The sequence below is a fragment of the Haliotis rufescens genome, unplaced genomic scaffold (genome assembly GCF_023055435.1).
Source record: "Haliotis rufescens isolate VD_foot unplaced genomic scaffold, xgHalRufe1.0.p SCAF_11, whole genome shotgun sequence".
In the NCBI taxonomy this organism is placed as follows: domain Eukaryota; kingdom Metazoa; phylum Mollusca; class Gastropoda; order Lepetellida; family Haliotidae; genus Haliotis; species Haliotis rufescens.
Genome location: NW_025963791.1, coordinates 26,556,472 through 26,578,948, shown reverse-complemented (window position 1 = coordinate 26,578,948; position 22,477 = coordinate 26,556,472). Strand labels below are relative to the sequence as shown.

Below are 22,477 nucleotides of genomic sequence, written 5' to 3'. Positions count from 1 at the left end.
TTAAGAATCATAATTCAGATTTGCGTAAGTTACATTAACGCAAAATCCTGAGATGCATCACATGTATTTTATTGTAACAGTGGTAAGTGAAACTACGACCCCTGTAATTGGATTCCGGGGATAGTATCTCCCCCCCCCCCCGCGAGGGTCCTCCACACCGTCGTGAAGAGCCTACACGTCAACAGTTAATCACGAGTATTACTATGTTGTTGTCAGGGGTCAGGAGGGATCGCAGACATCCTGGCGACTGGCTACAAGGAGTCCCATGCTATAGTCACGGGGCAGGGGAAGGACCAGGACGAGAGATGGAGGTGAGATCATACCATTATACCATTACGTATTTATTTTATTCTTACGAATTATTCATATTGAAGTACTAAGTATCGTTGTTGCTACTGTTTAATTACCCTGGGGCGTTTGTCAAGTTATAGATAATTTATTCGGATTTTTTTATCATTTGCTTGTTTTAGGGATTATATTTTGTGTGTGACAAAAACAATTCCATAATCATACGAAAACTCTGCTAAAAGCAGTTTATAAGGAAATGAATGACTGATTTTCTGTTACACTCTAAAAACGATTTAAAATGAGAATGGGAAATATGTATTTTTGTAAGTGTACAACATTCATGTACCTACTGCAGATCCATTTACAATCATTTAATAATTCGACAATTCGACAATTCTCTCCGAAGATAGGAATCGGGGTAAAACATCTGATTTGAATGAGATTGTCAAATGATACGGATAACTAACCGACTCACTACGACATTGGATGTGTGGCTTTGTCGATGTTGCAGGACGGGCACGGTGATGGACAGCACGTTGCGACAGAAGCTGCGGAGGAGGATCGAACGGTTCCAGAGACACAAGAAGGGCGTAGAGGAGGTACTGCATGCCATCCTGCAGTGTCTTCAGAAGAGATACCTCCTCACCGTGTACGACATGGACAACCCAAACGATAATCTCCTCAGGGCGGTCTTGCAGGCGCTTCTAAAAAGTCAGTTTGTGAAAATCACAATTAGTAAATAATTACATCATCAATGTGCTTTAAATTATTACGACAAAATCCTATTCATAATTATAGAAATATATGTTAAAAGCAGAGTCAATTGTACGATTCCGTTAATGTCATACAGTAAACTACGGTTATAACGAACTCAAAGGGACCACTAATTTTAGTTCGTTATAACCGTAGTTCGTTATACGCCTATATACAGCATATGTTCAAAAAATATAAGTTCGTTATATCGGTGAGTTCGTTATAAGCGTGTTCGTTATAATCGCAGTATATTGTATGTATGTGTTTATGAATCACTATGAAATAGTGATGACACGAGGTGTGTGCGAAAAGAGGGCTCGAGATTTTGTTTGTGAATCTTATCTTAGTATTTGCGAGTCATATAAGGACAAGACTTTATGTACATTTAATTATGACGCATTCTTGTGGTACGAGTCGTCATACCACTAATGTTTATCATTGGCATTTATCCTGTTTATGGGTATTAATGAATATACGGGAATAAGGAATGATTTGAAGTGTGATATTACAAATATACACATCCTTCCTCACCAAATGTGAAATATTCATTGAAGGTACATAAATACTGATTTATTTGTATCACCATAAATGTGCACTTCTGGGAATCTCATAGACAATATTAAACCTCTGTTTGAACCACCACAAAGCAATAACAGTCGCACAGAGGATCGAGTTTGAATTGATCGTCAATGAGTTGATATCTTTATTTATTCCGAAAGTGACATATTAGATATTCTTTTATAACATTTATGATTGTCACGTATCGCTGCAGCAAAGAAGACCCACGAGCTGTTACGACTGATGGATCAATTTTTCTCAACTCCCGTGTACGATCAGAAGAGCTTCGCCAAATTCGGTAACCTCGTTCTGGATGACATGTTCCAGTCAGAAAGAGGCGTGACAGGTAAGGTTAATTCTCGTACCCTTACACCAAAGGCGTTCCTGACATAAATATACCCTACCCTACTTGTATCATTGTTTATATTTAAAACAATTGTAAACGGAGTTGTACGGAATTCGAAAAAACAAACAATAACTGTTGCGTTTTTATTGAATGTCGTTATACGGATGGCGGTTATAATATGCTTTCTTTATCTTTTTAAAAGAGTTAAATGCTGATATGCATGTTAATGTAACTGTGGTATTTCGATGGTTTTGTAAAGTGCAAACTAATTTATTTCTGTATAAATTAAATATAATTTTCTTTGTTACTCGTACATTAATGATATTGTCCAACAGTTTAATTGTTATCATTATTGTGTATTTACCTAAGCACGTGAAGACGACACACAGATTAATAGTATCCCAAACCCTCTAACCCCCGAAGCCATACACGTTATCTTTGAAATGGATCAATTATATTTTATTATCACCTTCATCAATTGTTTTTTCAATTGAATTTAATTTGACACCGACAACAGGGTGTCAGCAATTTTATCGAGATGGTTTAACAGTTATATAATTAAGTCCCATTCTTGCTGACAAAAACACTTAGAAGTAGTATTATTCGACACAGCAGACGAAACGCCTGGTTTATTTGCACATAGTGTTTGAACACCATGACGATATCGTGGAGAGTAAGTGAGTGAAGATTGTTTTACGCCACTTTTAGCAATATTCCAGCAAATCATGACTGCGGGGGTACCAGAAATGGGCCATGTGGGGAAATTGACCAAAGGTCTTCGAACGAATGATCTAGCCACTATATTACCCCTCTGCCCCTAACTGATGGAAGAACATAAGGGGACACGTAGAACTGTTATAATTAATGTTTACTACTTCACATCCACAAAATCTTCACCCAGTGAAATGTTATTATGTGATTTGTTTACCTTTTTTGAGTAATACTCTGGATCTCTTCGGGCTACGTACCAAATGTCGTACCAATCACATGCTTTCAGCCTTTTCGGGGCTGTCGGGTAACCTAGTGGTTAAAGCGTTCGCTCGTCACGCCGAAGACCCGGGTTCAATTCCCGACATGGGTACAATGTGTGAAGCCCATTTCTGGTGTCCCCCGTTGTGATATTGCTGGAATATTGCTAAAAGCGGCGTAAAACTATATTCACTCACTCACTCACTCACTCACTCAGCCTTTCCGTTATTATTCTCCACCAGCATATGTAAGGACATGACATGTGGACATCTACTGGGTGTGAGATAAGCGTGTATGGGATAACGAGACTGGTGTACTGACATCTAAATATGCTCCAGATGGCAAGAAGACGATGGAGCTGATACTGTTGGAGGCCATTCTAATGGAGAGAGTGGAGATTGTAGAGTTCATCATTGACTTCGAGGGTGTGGACTTCAAAGGATTCTTCACGAACAAGCGTCTTGGGGAACTGTACGACAGGGTAAGGTTTGGTTTCATATACAGACGGACAGTTAGTTGTGCAGGGAGCATAACGCATGTCATGGCATGGGACACCAGAATTGTCTTCGCAGAGGGACGCATTTGGGACTCATGTGAATAGCGAATGCTTATATCACTTGGCTACTCCCTCGCCCCATTATCAATAGCAGACGTGTGGTAAAAGGTCATATTTTTGCAATGACGTTTGTCCACTAACTCACTCATACTGTAAACTACGTTTATAACAAAGACGCTTATAACAAACTGTCGGATATATCTTTTTTTGGTCCTGGCCATTTACAATATATTTGTATATTTGATCATATAAACATTGATTGATATCACGAACAAGCTACGAACTACAGTTAAAACGAATTAAGATTAGTGGCCCCTTTGAGTTCCTTATAACGGTAGTTTACTGTACATACATTCAGATCTGTGTACCAGCTGTCGCAGCTTCAGTCACATTTATAGCTTTGATTTCCTCCTATTTCTTCAGGCGCGATCTTTCCTGCCGAAGGCACTGATAGACGATCTTGACCATCATCAGAAACACGAGGTACGTTGTGCTTATATCCTTACCCTACACGCCTAAATCAGACTCAAATGGTCATTTTAAATTAAATCAGTTTATCCGGAATCTGCAATTGACTTAAAAGAATGACGTTAAAGATCTAGATGCCCTAGACCCTGGCTCTATCTAGCAGGTTCTATTTCATTTCTCCCAAATCCACTTTGTTTGTCTGGTAAGCCAAGTGGTATGGTGTATATCGATCTCTGTGTTTATGAATGCTCTAATTACACAGAGACAATGTTTAAGTTTCTCACACAGCACTGATCACAATGACTGGATCTAGGCTGAAATTGGCCCCAAGCCGTGGAGAATTGATCTCTCTATAATACCACTGATTTGATATATCCTTGTGACAAGAGTCCTACTGCTTGTACTGATGTAGAACTACTGTTGCAGACCCCCTGGCGAGTACAGAACTACGTAGACAGCCGCATCCCCAGCTTCTGTAAGATCAGAGAGGAGAAGACAGGGCTGCTTCTAGGTATACACATACAGCAGTAAACGCCATGGCGACCAGCACCTAGGTATACACATAGAGCAGTAAACGCCATGGCGACCAGCTTCTAGGTATACACATTCAGCAGTAAACGCCATGGCGACCAGCTTCTAGGTATACACATACAGCAGTAAACGCCATGGCGACCAGCTTCTAGGTATACACATTCAGCAGTAAACGCCATGGCGACCAGCTTCTAGGTATACACATACAACAATAATTGCCATAGCGACCAGCTTCTAGGTATACACATAGAGCAGTACACGCCATTGCGACCAGCTTCTGGGTATACACATTCAGCAGTAAACGCCATGGCGACCAGCTTCTAGGTATACACATTCAGCAGTAAACGATGGCGACCAGCTTCTAGGTATACACATTCGGCAGCAAACGTCATGGCGGCCAGCTTCTAGGTATACACATTCAGCAGTAAACGATGGCGACCAGCTTCTAGGTATACACATTCGGCAGCAAACGTCATGGCGGCCAGCTTCTAGGTATACACATACAGCAGTAAACGCCATGGCGACCAGCTTCTAGGTGTACACATTCAACAGTAAACGCCATGGCGACCAGCTTTTAGGTATACACATTCAACAGTAAACGCCATGGCGACCAGCTTCTAGGTATACACATACAGCAGCAAACGTCATGTCGGCAAGCTTCTAGGTATACACATACAGCAGCAAACGTCATGGCGACCAGCTTCTAGGTATACACATTCGGCAGTAAACGCCATGGCGACCAGCTTCTAGATATACACAAACAGCAGTAAACGCCATGGCGACCAGCTTCTAGGTATACACATTCAACAGTAAACGCCATGGCGACCAGCTTCTAGGTATACACATTCGGCAGTAAACACCATGGCGACCAGCTTCTAGGTATACACATTCAGCAGTAAACGCCATGGCGACCAGCTTCTAGGTGTACACATTCAGCAGTAAACGCCATGGTGACCAGCTTCTAGGTATACACATTCAGCAGTAAACGCCATAGCGACCAGCTTCTAGGTATACACATTCAGCAGTAAACGCCATGGCGACCAGCTTCTAGGTATACACATTCAGCAGAAAACGCCATGGCGACCAGCTTCTAGATATACACAAACAGCAGTAAACGCCATGGCGACCAGCTTCTAGGTATACACATTCAACAGTAAACGCAATGGCGACCAGCTTCTAGGTATACACATTCGGCAGTAAACACCATGGCGACCAGCTTCTAGGTGTACACATTCAGCAGTAAACGCCATGGCGACCAGCTTCTAGGTGTACACATTCGGCAGTAAACGCCATGGCGACCAGCTTCTAGGTATACACATTCAGCAGTAAACGCCATGGCGACCAGCTTCTAGGTATACACATTCAGCAGTAAACGCCATGGCGACCAGATTCTAGGTATACACATTCAGCAGAAAACGCCATGGTGACCAGCTTCTAGGTATACACATTCAGCAGTAAACGCCATGGCGACCAGCTTTTAGGTGTACACATTCAACAGTAAACGCCATGGCGACCAGCTTCTAGGTATACACATTCGGCAGCAAAGGTCATGGCGGCCAGCTTCTAGGTATACACATACAGCAGTAAACGCCATGGCGACCAGCTTCTAGGTGTACACATTCAACAGTAAACGCCATGGCGACCAGCTTCTAGGTATACACATTCAACAGTAAACACCATGGCGACCAGCTTCTAGGTATACACATACAGCAGCAAACGTCATGGCGACCGGCTTCTAGGTATACACATTCGGCAGAAAACACCATGGCGGCCAGCTTCTAGGTATACACATACAGCAGCAAACGTCATGGCGACCGGCTTCTAGGTATACAAATTCGGCAGTAAACGCCATGGCGACCAGCTTCTAGATATCCACAAACAGCAGTAAACGCCATGGCGACCAGCTTCTAGGTATACACATTCAGCAGTAAACGCCATAGCGACCAGCTTCTAGGTATACACATTCAGCAGTAAACGCCATGGCGACCAGCTTCTAGGTATACACATTCGGCAGAAAACGCCATGGTGACCAGCTTCTAGGTATACACAAACAGCAGTAAACGCCATGGCGAACAGCACCTAGGTAAAAACCACCAGCTTCTAGGTATACACCTTCAGCAGTAAACACCATGGCCACCAGCACCTTGGTATACACATTCAGCAGTAAACGCCATGGCGACCAGCTTGAAATGTAGTTGGGAAATTACAAAAATGTTGAATGTGTTTGTTTTACCAACTTCTTGATATCAGCCACAGTCTACGTATCATTTCAGACAGTCAGTCGATTATTGAGAAATTAAAACTTGGACCTTTCCACGAGCTGTTCCTGTGGGCGGTTCTCTCGAACAAGTCCACCATGGCCCAGTTTTTCTGGAAGAGGGGAAAGGTATGTCAATGCCATGTTAATATATCAATTATTTAGTCGCAATGATCCTGGGACAGATTTAGGATTGGTGACATAAACGTCCACTTAAGCAGTCTGGCTGATATTGTATCATCGTAGCCTGGCATCATGGGTCGATGTTCACGTTAACGATCACTGGTTTTTCTGGTTTATTATTTTAAACACGTACTGATTAGATCTCTGAGCAAAATTCATTCTCTGACGTTTCATACTGAAATACGTATATTCTCTATAACCAAATATGGCTAGAACACTTCAAATCGTAACTTGATATTCTCCGAAATGTTTCTAAATTTATTTTATTTCATATTCGGTACACGTAGCTTCTGCATGACATCCACCTTCAGGTTTACTCTCAGGAACAACAGTCCTACGTTGTTGTGGTCAAGGGGGCGGTGCGGTAGCCTCGTGGCTAAATCGTTCGCTCTCACGTTGAAGACCTGGGTACAATGTGTGAAGCCCATTTCTGGTGTCCCCTGAAGTGTTATTGCTGGAATATTGCTAAAAGCGGCGTAAAAACCACACTCTCACTCACTCACTCGTGTGGTTAAGTCAGTCCAGATGTAAATAATGTAAATATTTCTCTGACCCAACCAGTAGGACAGGACATGTTGACCCTTTACGCAGACATCTGGTGTCATCACTGAATTTTCACCACTAATTTGCCTTTTACGTCCTATGGAATCAGTTTCGGCCTGTAATCAAGATTACTGGCTTTGACGTTTTAGATTTACTCACAAGAGCATTCCACAAGATCAAGTGTTATACACTGGTGTAAACCAACATTATCAAAAGCACATAAATCGCTGTGTTGTTTATAGCTGTATATCAATGCGGAAAATATGATTTTTTAAAATATTACTTTGTTGTTATTTTCAACTTCTGTCATAAAATTTGTCTTGCCCATTCACAGACTGTAAACTGAACACTGCGTACTGATTTCTATACGTGTATGCGCCTTGTGTGCCCGGCTGTATGTATTACCCTGTTGCCAGGACCTGATCGTCTCAGCCCTGGTGGCCAGCACAATACTCCGATCTATAGCCACGTCCACCGAGAGCATCAACGACAAGAACAAACTCAAGGAACACGCAGGGTGAGTTTTTGTCAGTATTTCTCGATGTATCAGTTTAATTTGAAAACCAAGACACATTATGGAGAAGTGGATAAAAAAACCTCTTTTATGAAACCCTCAAGCTGTCACTGTACTGACATGCCACTGAATCAATGTCAGCTACAGAAACTCACAATAGTCCATAGTCACTGAGATGATGATAGGAAAACTCAATATTCTGTTATTAATTACTGTCAGTCCTATGTATATTTAGCCTTTTAGCATTGCAACTTAGAGGCTTTTGGATGACAGATTCTGTATCTGCAATAAGGACGTGCAGTTACTTTCTTCAGACCCGTGAAGATCCGGGGTAGAATACGTCTTCAGTAACCCATGCTTGCCTTAAAAGGCGACTATGCTTGTCGTAAGAGGCGACTAACGGGATCGGGTGGTCAGACTCGCTGTCTTGGTTGATATCCCAATTGCGTTGATCGATGCTAATGATGTCAATCACTGGATTGTCTAGTCCAGACTCGATTATTTTAAAGATCGCCGTCATATGGCTTGATTATTGCTGAGTGCGGCGTTAAACAACAAACAAACAAACAAGTTACTTTCTTCAGGCTTATCATTAAGTTGTGTGTAACTTCAAACGTATATTTGACTATATACTACTCAATAGAAGTAAAAGAACAGCCGATTTTGTCATGAGTGGTCCTAAACTTCTTTTATGTAGTTTGTCTACGTTGATATGGACTTGCACGTCTTTGGTTGGGTATTATTATCATATTATTCTTTATTATTTAAAAGGTATCGTTATTTGTCGTGTGGATAGTTCTGTGTTGTGTACATTCAATATGTCTTGACTTTGTGATAGCCTTCAAACTGTATTACACTTTTGCAGTCAGTTCCTAAGCCTGGCTATTGGCACAATCGACGGATGTTATAACGAGGACAAGGAGAGGACATTAACCTTGCTGTCAGACATGCAGAGGAAAAACCACTGGCGGGTCAACCTCCTCAAAATAGCGCTGACGAAGGTCAACAGAAGAGTGTTTTCTACGCTAGCGTACAGGAACTATATGAAGTACATCTGGATGGGCAGTATATCACAGGACATGGGACTCGTCAGGGTACACACCACAATAACTAAACATGTCAAGGGATCATTCGTATTGTACCCTGGCCCGTGAAGATCCGGGGTCGAATAGGTCTTCAGCAACCCATGCTTGCCGTGAAAGGCGACTATTCTTGTCGTAAGAGGCGACTGAGGGGATCGGGTGGTCAGGCTCGCTAACTTGGTTGATGCATGTCATCGATCCCAATTGCGTGGATCGATGCGCATGATATCAATCACTGGATTGTCTGGTCCAGACTCGATTATTTACAGACCGCCGCCATATAGCTCGAATATTGCTGAGTGCGGCGTTTAACAACACACCAACCAACCAACCAACCAACGTATTGTATCCTCAGAACTCAAGTCACTCTGCTTAGATATCAAAATTTACATCGTCTTGGTAGAGCTATCCAATGGTACACACCAGGAAGTGTTCGTGAACACGTGGTGTCATCACTATTTGATAATGATTTATAAACACATGCTCATGATGTAGTCTGGTTTTAGCAGAGATTTCTTAGGATATTAAAAAGGTTTTCTCACTTTTATATATCATCATTATACGCAGCGTTGCCGCATGACAGCCCCATCTTTATTATCATTATTCATTGTCACCGTGGATATAATGTAATAGTGGCTGTCTTCGTGATGTTGCTGTAATGCTGCTAAAGCGACTCACTCACTCATTCATCTCTGATTCAGATCGCCGTATGCACCCTGTGTCTCCCGCTCATCCCTTGCCTCATCACGTTCAAGAACTCCTGTAGTGTGTTCGAAGAAGCTAAGACCCAGGCAGACATGTCGGGCTTGGAGACGATGAAAGGGCGTGGCCTGAGACAGTCCCAGGATATCTTGTCCAGCACTACACGGAGAGATATCGCGAGACTACAGTACCAGCCCGAGGTAAGTAGCGCTTATCTCGTTGTCAAGCCCTGCTACAGTTGTGTGGGTTTCGTTGTCCGTAATTATAGCTGCTCATATCGTCGCTAATGACAGGAGTTCGGTCACAAAATACAACCCTGCTTTGAGAAATCGGTTAATTCAGTGAATGGTAAATAATTGAATAACTATATTTCTTGTTGCAATTTGTTATCGTTATAAAGCTTAGCAACATTTAATTTACATGTGTAACTGAAAAACAGTTCATTCACTCACCTATGCCTGATTGGCCAGCCACCGCTCCTTAGGAATGACAATCTCCTCATCTCGTAATAAAATCGTAATAAAGATATATAACTTAACAATTTGCTACAAATAATGTTTGATTAAGTTTTTGATTACAAAGACATTGAGTCAAACTGTATTCTGATACAGAGCCATTTTAAGAATCAGCCACTATGATACCTGTATAGAATGGCTTTTTTCTTGCGTTAACTTTGTTTTCTTAATTGTGGACAAACTAATCTTATTATTTACTACTTTTTTCACAGATCTTGCTGCAGTAAGTATATTTTAAGCCGAATCCTCCAGAAAAATGATATTTGATAATGATAAATATTGATTTAAAGGAAATACAAAGCAGCTTCCGCTTAGTTTTCAAAATACATTTTTAGAGATTTCAAAGTGATGTACATGCATGGTTTAAAATTCAATTTATGGCATTATCAGGTTTAACGTTTATTATGAGTTTTTGTAGCAGTAAACATCAACATTTAGTTCTTTGTCAGACTCTATGACATATAAGTTATAGTCATTGATGAATTTTCTTCAGGCGAAACTTGTCACCCTGTCAGAAAATTGGAGCTTTCTACAACAGCCCCGTCGTGAAATATTATCTGAATTTCGTAAGTGTAATTTTTTCTTTACGATGGAGGAAAACATTATGTGATTAACTGCCAGTGGGTTTCAGACGTTTAAGCTTATTTATGACTGGGTACATGGACGATCGATTTCCCATAAAGGCAACACGTTGTTGATATTTTCATTCATGTTTCTACAATTGAATCAAGAATTAAAATGAGTAAATACAAAACTACACAGGTATGACAGAACCAACACTGTGTTCACATTTATTATGTATAGGGGTGACTTTTAAAAAAGTTTAACTATTTGTTGTGCAGTCTTTAATTAAATGTAAATTCTCATTTCCTGTTGGGGGCACGGGTGGCCCAGTCGTCTAATGCGCCGCGATTCGCTGTGCAGAGTTGCGTCCCTTGGGCACGCCAGACACCTATGATTGTGGGTTCGAATCCAGGTTCGCTCCGATTATGTTTCTAGGTTTGTCAGCACCATACCCGTGCTCGTGGGTTTCGCCGAAGTGATAAACGTCTGAGACCTGCATCACTTCGGACTTTCCTCCCACATTAAGCTGACACGCCGTGATATAACTGGAATGCTGTTAAAAGCGGCGTTAGACCCAACTCACTCACTCACTCACTCATTTCCTGTTCATTCCAGGTTTTTTATGCAGCGTTTCTACTTCTCTTTGCCATCATCATCATGACACATCTGAAGCCGACCGTCTCGGCTTTGGAGGCGGTGTTACTAGTCTGGATATTCTCTTTCTTCGTAGAGAAAGGCTACCAGGTTTGTTAATCTCAGATTATTTCATTCAAAGTGTCTTCTGTAATGCTTAATATTGTAATATTGAAAAGAGTTATATCAATTGTATTTTTCTTTAATTAATAAAGTCAACACTCTGACAGGAGACAAATATAACAGAATTATCAACATTTTCATATGGTGAGAGTATATTTCAAATAAGGAACTATCAAAAATTATGTTTTACCGCTGACGTGTAGGAAATGTGAAAAGTCAACGCCAGGAAATACCTCTCGATTATCCGTCGAAACAAATTCCACTGGGCGTAGAAGGTGGAAATATATGAATGGTTTCGCCATTCCAAAACTGCATTGGACATACTAGACAGTTGGGGAGTGTGGTCGCAAGCCGTTTCCTCAAAATGTTCTGAGGTAGAAAATGTACAATATCCACTTCCAGTTCGTTACCAGTATCGCTGCGATGAACATCGACAACCCCCGTTTCATCGACTACCTCAACAACTTCTACTCCGACAAGTGGAACATCCTCGACACTGTCTCATTGTTCGGTTTTGTCCTCGGGTTTTGCCTTCGTCTCATACCGATAGAAAAACCATTTGAAGCCGGGCGTCTCATTCTCAGCATAGACTTCATCTGTTACTTCTGGAGGCTCCTGCATATCTTCACCATCACCAAGAGGATAGGACCCATGCTGGTCATGATATGGAAGATGGTAAGAGATGGTTATGGGGAAAAATAATACCACCTACCGCAATCAGCGCCACCAGCAACACCACCAACAATAATACTTTTAGCAACAACGATGATGATTATGAATATACTTCCTAGCGTGTACCATTATGTACCTGGTCATCATAACATACCATACAAGGGGAGAACAGCAAAATATCTATTGCAGTTGAGGCGGGGTATATATTTTTTACCAATTGTACTCCGCTGTCGTCAAAACGTCATTAACTAATAATATTCAAATATTTTACATGTAAGGTTAGATAAGAAAATTGATCATGCGTCATTGAACAATAAAATGAAAGTATTTTACTTGTAAGGTTAGATTTGGAAGGTAAGGTCAGGAAATCAATTCAACGTTAGTGACCAATAAAATTTAAGTATTTTTAAATGTAAGGCAAGATAAGGACCTATATCCACCATGTCAAGTAAACACAACGGGGAAACCATGCTTTCATTTTTCATGCACTGTAATGCATGTGACAACTAATCAGAAGTTTCAGAAGAGACCTCTAACGTGCAACCTGATTGTTTCAGATGATGGACCTCGTGCCCTTCCTTGTCATCCTCATGGTCTCCATCTTGTCCTATGCTGTGGCATCGGAAGCCATCATGTACCCAAACGCATCCTGGTCTCTCAGATTTGTGCTCTTCATACCCAGGAAGGCGTTCTTCTCAATCTTTGGAGAATTCTTCTTGGATGAAATTGAAGGTATATATAGGGCTTTCTTATCTGAAATACTGCACACAGTGACTTCGTTCACCCCTGTAGTCTTTTCTCGCACCATGCTCTGAGAGGAGGAGGAGTGGGTGAGTATGGTTTTACGCCACTTTTAGCAATATTCCAGCAATATCACGGCAGGGGGACACCGTAAATGGGCTTCACACATTGTACCCATGTCGGGAATCGAACCTGGGTCTTCGGCGTGACGAGCGAATGCTTTAACCACTAGGCTACCCGACCGCCCCTTTGAGAGGAGGAGAGATTTGTCAGTACAATATCATACCCAGGTCCAGGGAGGGGTACGGGTGCCGCCGTGTACACCCCACGTGTGCCTCATTTTGACGTAAAATGAAATCAACAATAATAAGAATTCATTGATAAATTCGGGCTAAGTGTAAACTTGCTTCATTGAGGCATAATGATTTTTGAGAAGATTGTCGATGCATCCTCTTGATTTGAAAGATTGTTGGTACATCCTCTTGATTTGAAAGATTGTTGATACATCCTCTTGATTTGAAAGATTGTTGATACATCCTCTGATTCTAAAGCTTGGAATCAGCTTAAAGAGACACGTGTCAACTGGTCAACGACAGGGAGAGCAACCAACTCTGGTTATAAATTAACGTAGGGTTGTTTTTGACTCATGTGAGCAACTCTTACAAAGTAATGTATCAGATATGACAACAACAGTCTCATCTGTTGAGCCTAGCCTCATATAAAGATGCTGCTTGTAGGCTCATGTTGAAACCAGTGTCACGGACATATGCTGGGGTCAGTGCTCCAGATACAATATTGAGCCTTTAAGTATTTTCTTTCGTTATTATTCACATTGGGTATTGATAGTTTTCCTTGGGTATTCAGTATAAATATAATCCCTTGAGTACAGTCTAGTGGATATTTTCAAAGCCCGAGTAAACATTTCAATTATTCTGCTTCAAATGCTGTGGCGGGTGACTTCTAATTTGCACCTGCTTGTGTGCGTTCGTAAGTGTGTCACATGTCCATTAGCTCACAACAGCGTTATACATGTCTAAGTTACAATATGCGAGACGTAGCGTTCATGTGCATTATTCTCTTTTTCTCACCCATAAGGGCAGCCGGATTAAATGTAATGCGCTTATGAATAACAGTTTTTTCCTATAAATAACTCGGTTTTGCATTGGTCGCCGGTACTACTTTTTATTCTTTGGTTCTTTCAGTGCTAATATGGAATGAGGCGTCCCATAAATTCTGGATTCTGATTCCGATTAAATAACTGCAACTTGATTAATATTCCATATCCATCCACCCATCCTCCATCCAGCGGCGATATGCATAACTGGCATCGACTCTTTTAACTTGGCTGACTGAGTCGCTGTAACTTTACGTCAACACGTGTGACCCACTTCAACTGACATTCTCGCACTCGCCGATGTTGACTTATAATTTGTTAAAGTTAATGAATTAAATGCACCAACACGTTTCTATATGTTTATCATGTTTTGTATAAGTGTCAAATACAAAAAAATATGTATACAAATATACTCTGAATGGTAACAGCGAGCTATTTTACACAATCCGACGTGTCGTGAAGAGATCGCCTGTTTACTGTTGCGTAGGGATACATTTGTTTTGAGTTACAGCCGCTAATAGTTTCGAAGGTGGTAAGGAATGATCAGGGATGGGATCTCCTAAGAAGTTTGCAGTAAATTTGATTATGGGTAAGAACGAGAATAACCAAATCGAAACTCGGAATTACGGTTTTATCTTTCCCTGGGAATTTCCATCATTGATCCCCTGGGTAAGATTAACCGTAATTCCCCGTAGCTCGTAAGTTATTCTCATAATAAAGATGCCTACACTCAAACAGTACATACAGATCTAGAAGAGAGAGCGAGAGAAACAGAGACTTTATTCGGTACTTAAAGAAAGACCAGTGGTCAAAGTAGCGCCCGCAAGGCATAGTCTTTTAAGTTATGAATATGATTACGGATTTGAACGAAACAATTAGGTAATTTTGATATATTTTGTATTTTAACCTCGGTCTCTGAGCTATTCAGTGTGGAATGTTTCACCTCAGTACGCTGTTCACTCTTGTATCGTTAGACAAACATTTCCGACGTCCATTATTTTGATTTTCAGCAACACCCCCAGACTGCAACATGGACTGGCCCGATGGCAACAGCACCGATCCACGGTGCCCCAAGCCCCTTTCCAAATATGCCGTGCCCCTCCTTATGTCAATGTACATCCTCATCACTAACGTCCTCCTGCTCAACATCATCATCGCTAGATTCAAGTAAGTATTTAGGGGTTGTTATTCCATGCCAGTGCCATATCAACAGACCCGTGAAGATTCCGGGGTAGAATAGGTCTTCAGCAACCCATGCTTGCCGTAAGAGGTGACTATGCTTGTCGTAAAAGGCGACTAACGGGATCGGGTGGTCAGGCTCGCTGACTTGGTTGATGCATGTCATCGTTCCCAATTGCCTGGATCGATGCTCATGATATTAATCACTGGATTGTCTGGTCCAGACTCGATTATTTACAGATCGCCGTCATATTGCTGGAATATTGCTGAGTGCGGCGTTAAACAACAAACCAACCGACCCATATCAACATTCATAACAACATTCACTTTAACAAGGTGATCATTCACCTGGTTAAGAAGTAAGTATATACTCAAAAACGATGATTTTTACCATAATAAAGAAGTTGGCAGCCATGAATTATCTTCCTTATGTGTGTCACTTCCAAATGCCATTCAAAGACTTGAAGGTGATCTTGGTTTAAGACTATTGGGAGCAATCAAGGGACGCCTGGTACAACTGAGGGGTGTGATACAGCTGAGTGGGTGTTATACAACTGATGGGGTGTTATACAACTGATGGGGTGTTATACAGCTGATGGGATGTTATACAGCTGATGGGTGTGATGCAACGGATGGGGTGTTATACAGCTGAGGGGATGTGACACATATCATATGGGCATCGAGGACTTACCTCTCTTGCCAATACCATTCGCTTCGTATCATAAAATAGTATATGTTATGTAAAAGAACTACCTGCTGTCGTAACCAAGACGTTGGTTGTTATTTGTTCCATTTTTAGTGTAAAACCCATTGCTGAATGAAAGTAACACCCAGGATAAGTTTCACGTTCAGAGAGCTACAGTACACTTTTCCTACACCATTAGCGGTGGTGGGGTAGCCTAGGGGTTAAAGCGTTCGCTCGTCACGTCGAAAGCCCCGGTTCGATTCCCCACATAGATACAATGTTTGAAGCCCACCGCGATGTTGTAGGATCATTTTTAAAAGCGGTGTAAAACCTAAATCACTCACTCACCCACTTGCACAATTAGGTAACTGACCAAAGTGATGAAGGAGTGAGTGAGTTCAGTATGGGTTATTAACAGCTTTGAACAATATTTAGCGCGGAAAGATTTCGCACCTTGTACCAACTCGTACTAGACGTGACGAGTGAAGTCGTTAAGCACTGTCCTACCCTCCTTCTCCAAATAACTGAAACAGGATAGAACTGTTCATAGAATTGTCACGGACAATTCACGGGCCTTGATTAGAATATTTCTGTTATTTAGTTCCATGATATTGTGAATATTAACTTGAGCAAGTTGATCATGCAAAAGTACATTTGCTTCAAGCTCTTCATATTATTATTACAGTAAACTACGGTTATAATGAACACGCTTATAACGAACTGACCGATAGAACGAACTTATATTTTAGTCCCGGCCATTTGTTGTACATATGCTGTATATAGGCGTATAAGGAACTACGGTTATAACGAACTAAAATTAGTGGTCCCTTTGAGTTCGTTATAACCGTAGTTAACTTATTTCCTGTAGGTTCAGCAATGTTGACTTTTCCATATTTTCATGTAAGTTCTCCATTGAAAATACTCATAGCTGTGCCATAATTTATCATGTTGACATTCGTAATCTTGAAAGCGGAGTCTAAAGCGAAATTACTCACATACTCTTTTGTCTACAGCTACACTTTCCAGACCATCCATGAGTTAACTGACGAGATATGGGCGTGGCAAAGCGTACGTCTCACCCTGGATTATCACAGAAAACCCCCCGTTCCTCCTCCATTCACCCTCGTGTGGAGATTCTATCAGCTGTGTTGTTACTGCTGCTGCTGCTGCTGTAGACGGAAGGCGACGCCAGAGTCTCAGGACGCCAATGGGAAGTCACCTCGCGTGCCAGATAACGGGGGTTTTGGTAAGTCCCGCAGTGTCAATCGCTGTATTTGGTCTTCGTCGTAGAGTTCTTCCTAATCAGGACTATTAGTCATTTTCATTAGGTCATAAAACCGACCGCTGTGTCACGCGAAGTGAATAACAATAAGATAGACCCACTCTTACTGACTGAAGCAGTCTATTAATTCCCAAGCAGTAGTAGTAGTAGTAGTAGTAGTAGTAGTAGTAGTAGTAGCTGTAGTAGTGAACGAGTGAGTTAGCAGTATCCCAGTCATATCACGGCGTGTCAGCTTGAAGTGGGAGGAAAGCTTGATGCAGGTCTCAGACGTTTACCACTTTGGTGAAACCCACGAACACGGGCATGGTGCTGACAAACCTAGAAACATTATTGGGGCGAAGCGGGATTCAAACCCACGAGCATAGGTTTCTGGCGTACGCAAGTGAAGCAACTCTGCAAAGGTATTAAAATGTATTTCAACTTTGTATACTGTGTTTGCAGATGGTGCCAAATCTCTAAGATCGTCAAACAATCTTGGAATTAAAAGGACTGCTTCGGACAATTCAATACGATCCCGCATGAGTGATAGATACGGTGAAGGGGAAAATGGCGACCTTGGCATGCGGACCCTCAACAGGGGTGACCTTTTGGTCAAATCTCGAAGCCGAACAGACTTATTGAAATCCATGAGCCGATCTGATCTGATACTTGCTTCAAGAACAGAAGACGAAGTAGAATGTACGTCTATAGCAGACGACACAGATAATTACATTGACGTCGATTTTGAGACGGAGATTGAAACGATGGGCGACTTCGAGCGTTCTATGGGCGAGATCCATCTGGCAGTGAGACCGATGGATATACCGACAAGAAGTAGAAAAAATGAGTAAGTGACGGTAGAGAATGTGCCGGAACTTCAAACACTGAGTATACATCTAGATATCTGGGGGAAAATCATTTGTTATTTCTTCCAGGTTTGCCATAGAGATACGCGTATGGCTATCCCTCAGCCCTTAGATGACGTTTTAAGTTTGCAAGTAAAGGTCTTTTAGTGGTTATTATATTTGCGTACATTACCTGATTCAGACAGTTCTTATTGGTAAAACTGAAAAATGTTCGAGTTAGGAGACGAATAAAATGTATGCCAAATGTATAGTTTTTAACCAATTCTTGTTTGCAGACAACCAGAAAGACGGCCCATCTCTGTCATCAGGTATGTTTTACAGGGTTATAGGTTCCTTTCAAGAAATTTGTGTACCCATCAAATATCGGGTAAAAGACAAGGAATCGATTCACAATTTACCATAGTGACATTTCACATTTATAAAATAAAATGTTCTGATTTTTAAACTACGGATGAAGTGTTGAGGAACGTATAAACTAATTATTGATGCAAATGAAAGTCGGAACTAGGAACATGTTCTTATTTTGCTATAACGTATTGAATTCCAAACCACGTACAATTAAATGTGGTTATGTTCAGTGCTGAAAGTAATTATATTATTTAAGCACAAAGTAGGAACAGTTCGTAGTAAAGTGTTGACAATGTTATTGTGCGTTTCCCATGAGTCTAAGGGGGGGGGGGGGGGGGGGGGGTCACATCACTGTCTGTGTTATATCAGGCTGGCACTACGCCGGCATCAGCTATGAAGCAATGCTGCTCTCTCATAAAAAACACCAGAGACAGGTTTCTCAGGAGGATAGCATTTGACTACCTTAATTTTTATTATGTTGTTTGATTTTAAAGCCTGATTTTCGTTTACAATTTATTACTTTAAGAGAGTAGTTTTATTCAGATATAGACATACATGTGGCTTCAATTCAATGATGATTAATGTAGGCTGTTGCCAGTAAGAGGCGACTAACGGGATCGGGTGGTCAGGCTCGCTGACTTGGTTGATGCATGTCATCGTATCCCAATTGTGTGGATCGATGCTCAGGATGTCAATCACTAGATTGTCTGGTCCAGACTCGATTATTTACAGACCGCCGTCATATAGCTGGAATATTGCTGAGTGCGGCGATAAACAACCAAAAAAATCCAAAAGTTATGATCAGTATTGATTTAGTGAGTGAAGGTATTTTTACGCCAATATTACAGCTATATAAAGGCGGCCATGAATATAACGTCAGTGCAAGGCAAACGGTGGTTGATGGCATAGACATCCACGTCGCCGGAGTTCGATCCCACATAATAATAACCCCATTTCCAGGAAGTTAGCGTCTGAAAGTTATTTTGTACAATTTTAAGATCATGTACACTTTGTCAAATTTCAGGCCGACGATTCGGATGAAGAGAATGGCTTCAAAGGAAACGGATGCATAAATTCCAGTGACAATGACCTTTGACCCCCTGACCAGTGCTCCATGTACTTAGTGTCCAATTCACAAACAATAATGACGTGTGCCTAAGGAATATTGTGCTGCCTAATGTTACTGTGATACCCACCATCAAATTGAACCGTTATGTGATAAGGATGCGTGATTAAGGCTGACAATGCATGCCTGTCTTTCAGCCTTGCATCCTCTGATGCTGCCTTCTCAGTGAGCATGGCATCCTAGCATAGACTGCAGCTGTGTAGAGGTAAATGATCAACATTCAAGACAAACTGGCAATAGTGTCAGCGAATGCATTTTGTTTGTGTTAAAATGTCGTAGCAGTTTGTATATACTACTGAACCGTGGAATACTGCCTGTAGTGTTTGGCTGAGATGGACACAACCTGAATGCACCTTTTAGCACTTGCACCTGAAATGTTTTCTTTTAAAAACTACATAGCATAACATTCTCTTATTGGATCATTGTCAGTAATGACTAACATTTTATGGTTTTCATTGCGACTTATGCGTAGTATGTGCTTCATTGTGTAGACTTTACATTCTCCTTTACGGAAACCATTGGAAAGACTGAACCGCTTCTTCGCAGTAATTACTACAGTTGAAACACTCATGTCTCGATTGATGATGCATGATAGCATGTTATCATGTATGTCCCATGGTGCTAAATCTTCTCCAAACATGGAGTGCTGTTGAGGAATGTATGCTTCTTGACTTTAATTACCTGGTTCTCCCGTTTCACATGCCATGACAATTTGTTGTGATAGGATCAGAGATGCTGCATGATTTGACATTGAAGTCATTAGATAATTTGTGTGTGCAAAACGTAATCCCGAAAACTCAAAGTTGTAGTTGCCTTGCCAAAAAACTGTTCTTAGCAGAGTATCGAGTGCATCCTTATTGTACGCATACTGGATACTCTATTCGGTAATGTTTATTCAGGACTGAGAAGGAATATATTTCCGTTACCAACGTTTATCTGTTATGTGATACCTACCTCTCAGTGGTAACCTGTATGTGCCTTACAAATCTCAACGTCGACGGATGGCAATTTGCCAACTCACGTTCAATCAGTCTACTGTAACACTTCAACTTGAACCGCGACTAATGTGTGCCTCTCAAACAAACCCCTGATGGTCACCGTGACTCATCCCCTCCCACCCAAAGTGAAAATGGAGTCCACGAAGGTATCCTTATCTGCCATTCTCAATATTTCTCATTATTATTATTTTTACTCATTCAGTTTGGCTTAATGTTTGGATGATTGTGGATGATCTGGAACCATCTAGTGAAAAATCACGTGACTGTTTGCTTTAGGTCGATTGGATGCTTCTATGTTACTATTTTGAAACATGGAAATTGTGCCAATGGTATTGATTCGGGGTACATATTAACAAGTGCCTTTCTGTAATCACCATTGTGTCATGTCAGAAGCACTATGCACAACTGACTCCTGAAAGCTGGTTCTTGAGGACACCAAGGGCAACTTAACATGAACACATAGGATACGATGGTTAAGTGATGGGTTCAAAGCGTCACATAGAAGCAAGTGGTAATAGTGAAATAGTTTCTTGACGACATTACATGCAACCATAGCGACATATCCACATCCATATTGTTTCTCTGAGATATGTCAGTAAAATATGCAGGCGCTATGACCTTTGGATAACAGGCAAACAGGAACAATACCGAAAACTCAAACGTATGACGTAAATCCTTCTATGTGAAGCTTGAAGTTATCAATCAACCTTCCAGGTTCATCAGTCTTTGCTGCATACGAACCTGAGCGTGAAAATGTTAATAATGTGTACTTGTACTATGGTGGAACCCTGCTTGACTGACTTACATGGAGATTCATGGCGCACACCACAATGTATGGTCAGTGGAGACGAACAATCTTATACGTTGAGGGCACGGGTGATGTAAAAAGGGACTGACAGATTCTTTCCCTGTGCTCAAAGACACATAAATGTGTTTTTATTTCAACAATGCTGCAAGGTATCTTAAAGCCTTCGACAAGTTATTGTGAAATAGGCAGCTAAAACGAAATCATTTCTTACCCATAGTAATACAGACTGACACGTGCATCTATCCTCTATATATGCCGCTGTCCTTTTCTGTTTCTTTTCCATTCGAAAGCGTCGTTGATACATGTGAACCAGCACGTGACCACGGTAATCAAGTTGTGAAAACATGTAGACACACTGTTTCAAACAACTTTTAATATTTGAGTTAATTTGATATTAATGCCAAAACATTTAAATTATTTCAATCAGAATCCATTCTTTCAGCAGGATCGAGTTATGAAGGCCATAGTTGGTCTGTTGTATACAGTGCCTTTTAAAAACACTTCACAGACTTTTTCTTCAAATGGCAGGAGTATCATTTTACAAGATTATGATCTATTAATACTAGTGTTTCAAACTTTTATATTTTCCTTTAATGTTATCCACTTCATAATGTAATACAACATTGTGTATGTAATGTTTTGTACATTTGTTTAATATATTGTATATTTTAATACGAAACCCCATGATATAAAGTATTTGATTTGAAATATGATTTGCCTCATTCATTGTGTGACCTTGTGTTTTTGATAAATACATATTCATCAGTTTTTAAAGATTTCGGATGTCAAGTCGTCTAAGGCACAGCAGGTCGCGGTGCAGACCAGTGTCCATTAGTCGTGCTAGATGATCGAATCCCAGAGTATGATTCATGGTTTGTCAGCACCATGTCAGTGTTTGTGGATTTCATCAAGTTGAACATATCTAGCTATATGTGCACCATGCACGAATGATTAATAATGGTGTCAATGTAACAAATGTTAAATGAGTTAACCAAGAAAGGAGTAGTAAAAACGACCTACCTTCATGGTTGTAGCGATATTCAAGGTGTAAAGTTGCTGAAGGTATATGCTCCTTCACATTACCAAGATGGAGA

At 41.0% G+C, this 22,477-nt stretch overlaps 1 protein-coding gene across 4 annotated transcripts in view; it reads left to right on the top strand.

Annotated features, from left to right (window-relative positions):
* The window catches only part of LOC124132740 (transient receptor potential cation channel subfamily M member 2-like), a 56,120-nt gene extending 34,245 nt beyond the window's left edge, over positions 1 to 21,875 (top strand). For all 4 annotated transcript variants that reach the window (XM_046496813.2, XM_046496815.2, XM_046496816.2 and 1 more), the window contains 20 exons: positions 217 to 311; positions 800 to 999; positions 1,814 to 1,945; positions 3,253 to 3,395; positions 3,894 to 3,953; positions 4,365 to 4,449; positions 6,743 to 6,855; positions 7,869 to 7,969; positions 8,832 to 9,060; positions 9,750 to 9,950; positions 10,478 to 10,488; positions 10,759 to 10,831; positions 11,445 to 11,573; positions 11,988 to 12,260; positions 12,815 to 12,989; positions 15,123 to 15,279; positions 16,990 to 17,222; positions 17,700 to 18,084; positions 18,379 to 18,411; positions 19,476 to 21,875. In XM_046496813.2, the coding sequence (XP_046352769.2) occupies positions 217 to 311; positions 800 to 999; positions 1,814 to 1,945; positions 3,253 to 3,395; positions 3,894 to 3,953; positions 4,365 to 4,449; positions 6,743 to 6,855; positions 7,869 to 7,969; positions 8,832 to 9,060; positions 9,750 to 9,950; positions 10,478 to 10,488; positions 10,759 to 10,831; positions 11,445 to 11,573; positions 11,988 to 12,260; positions 12,815 to 12,989; positions 15,123 to 15,279; positions 16,990 to 17,222; positions 17,700 to 18,084; positions 18,379 to 18,411; positions 19,476 to 19,524 (2,877 nt within the window). In that variant the 3' untranslated portion in view covers positions 19,525 to 21,875. The remainder of the gene's footprint in view (positions 1 to 216; positions 312 to 799; positions 1,000 to 1,813; positions 1,946 to 3,252; positions 3,396 to 3,893; positions 3,954 to 4,364; positions 4,450 to 6,742; positions 6,856 to 7,868; positions 7,970 to 8,831; positions 9,061 to 9,749; positions 9,951 to 10,477; positions 10,489 to 10,758; positions 10,832 to 11,444; positions 11,574 to 11,987; positions 12,261 to 12,814; positions 12,990 to 15,122; positions 15,280 to 16,989; positions 17,223 to 17,699; positions 18,085 to 18,378; positions 18,412 to 19,475) is intronic.
* Positions 21,876 to 22,477: the final 602 nt, after the last annotated feature.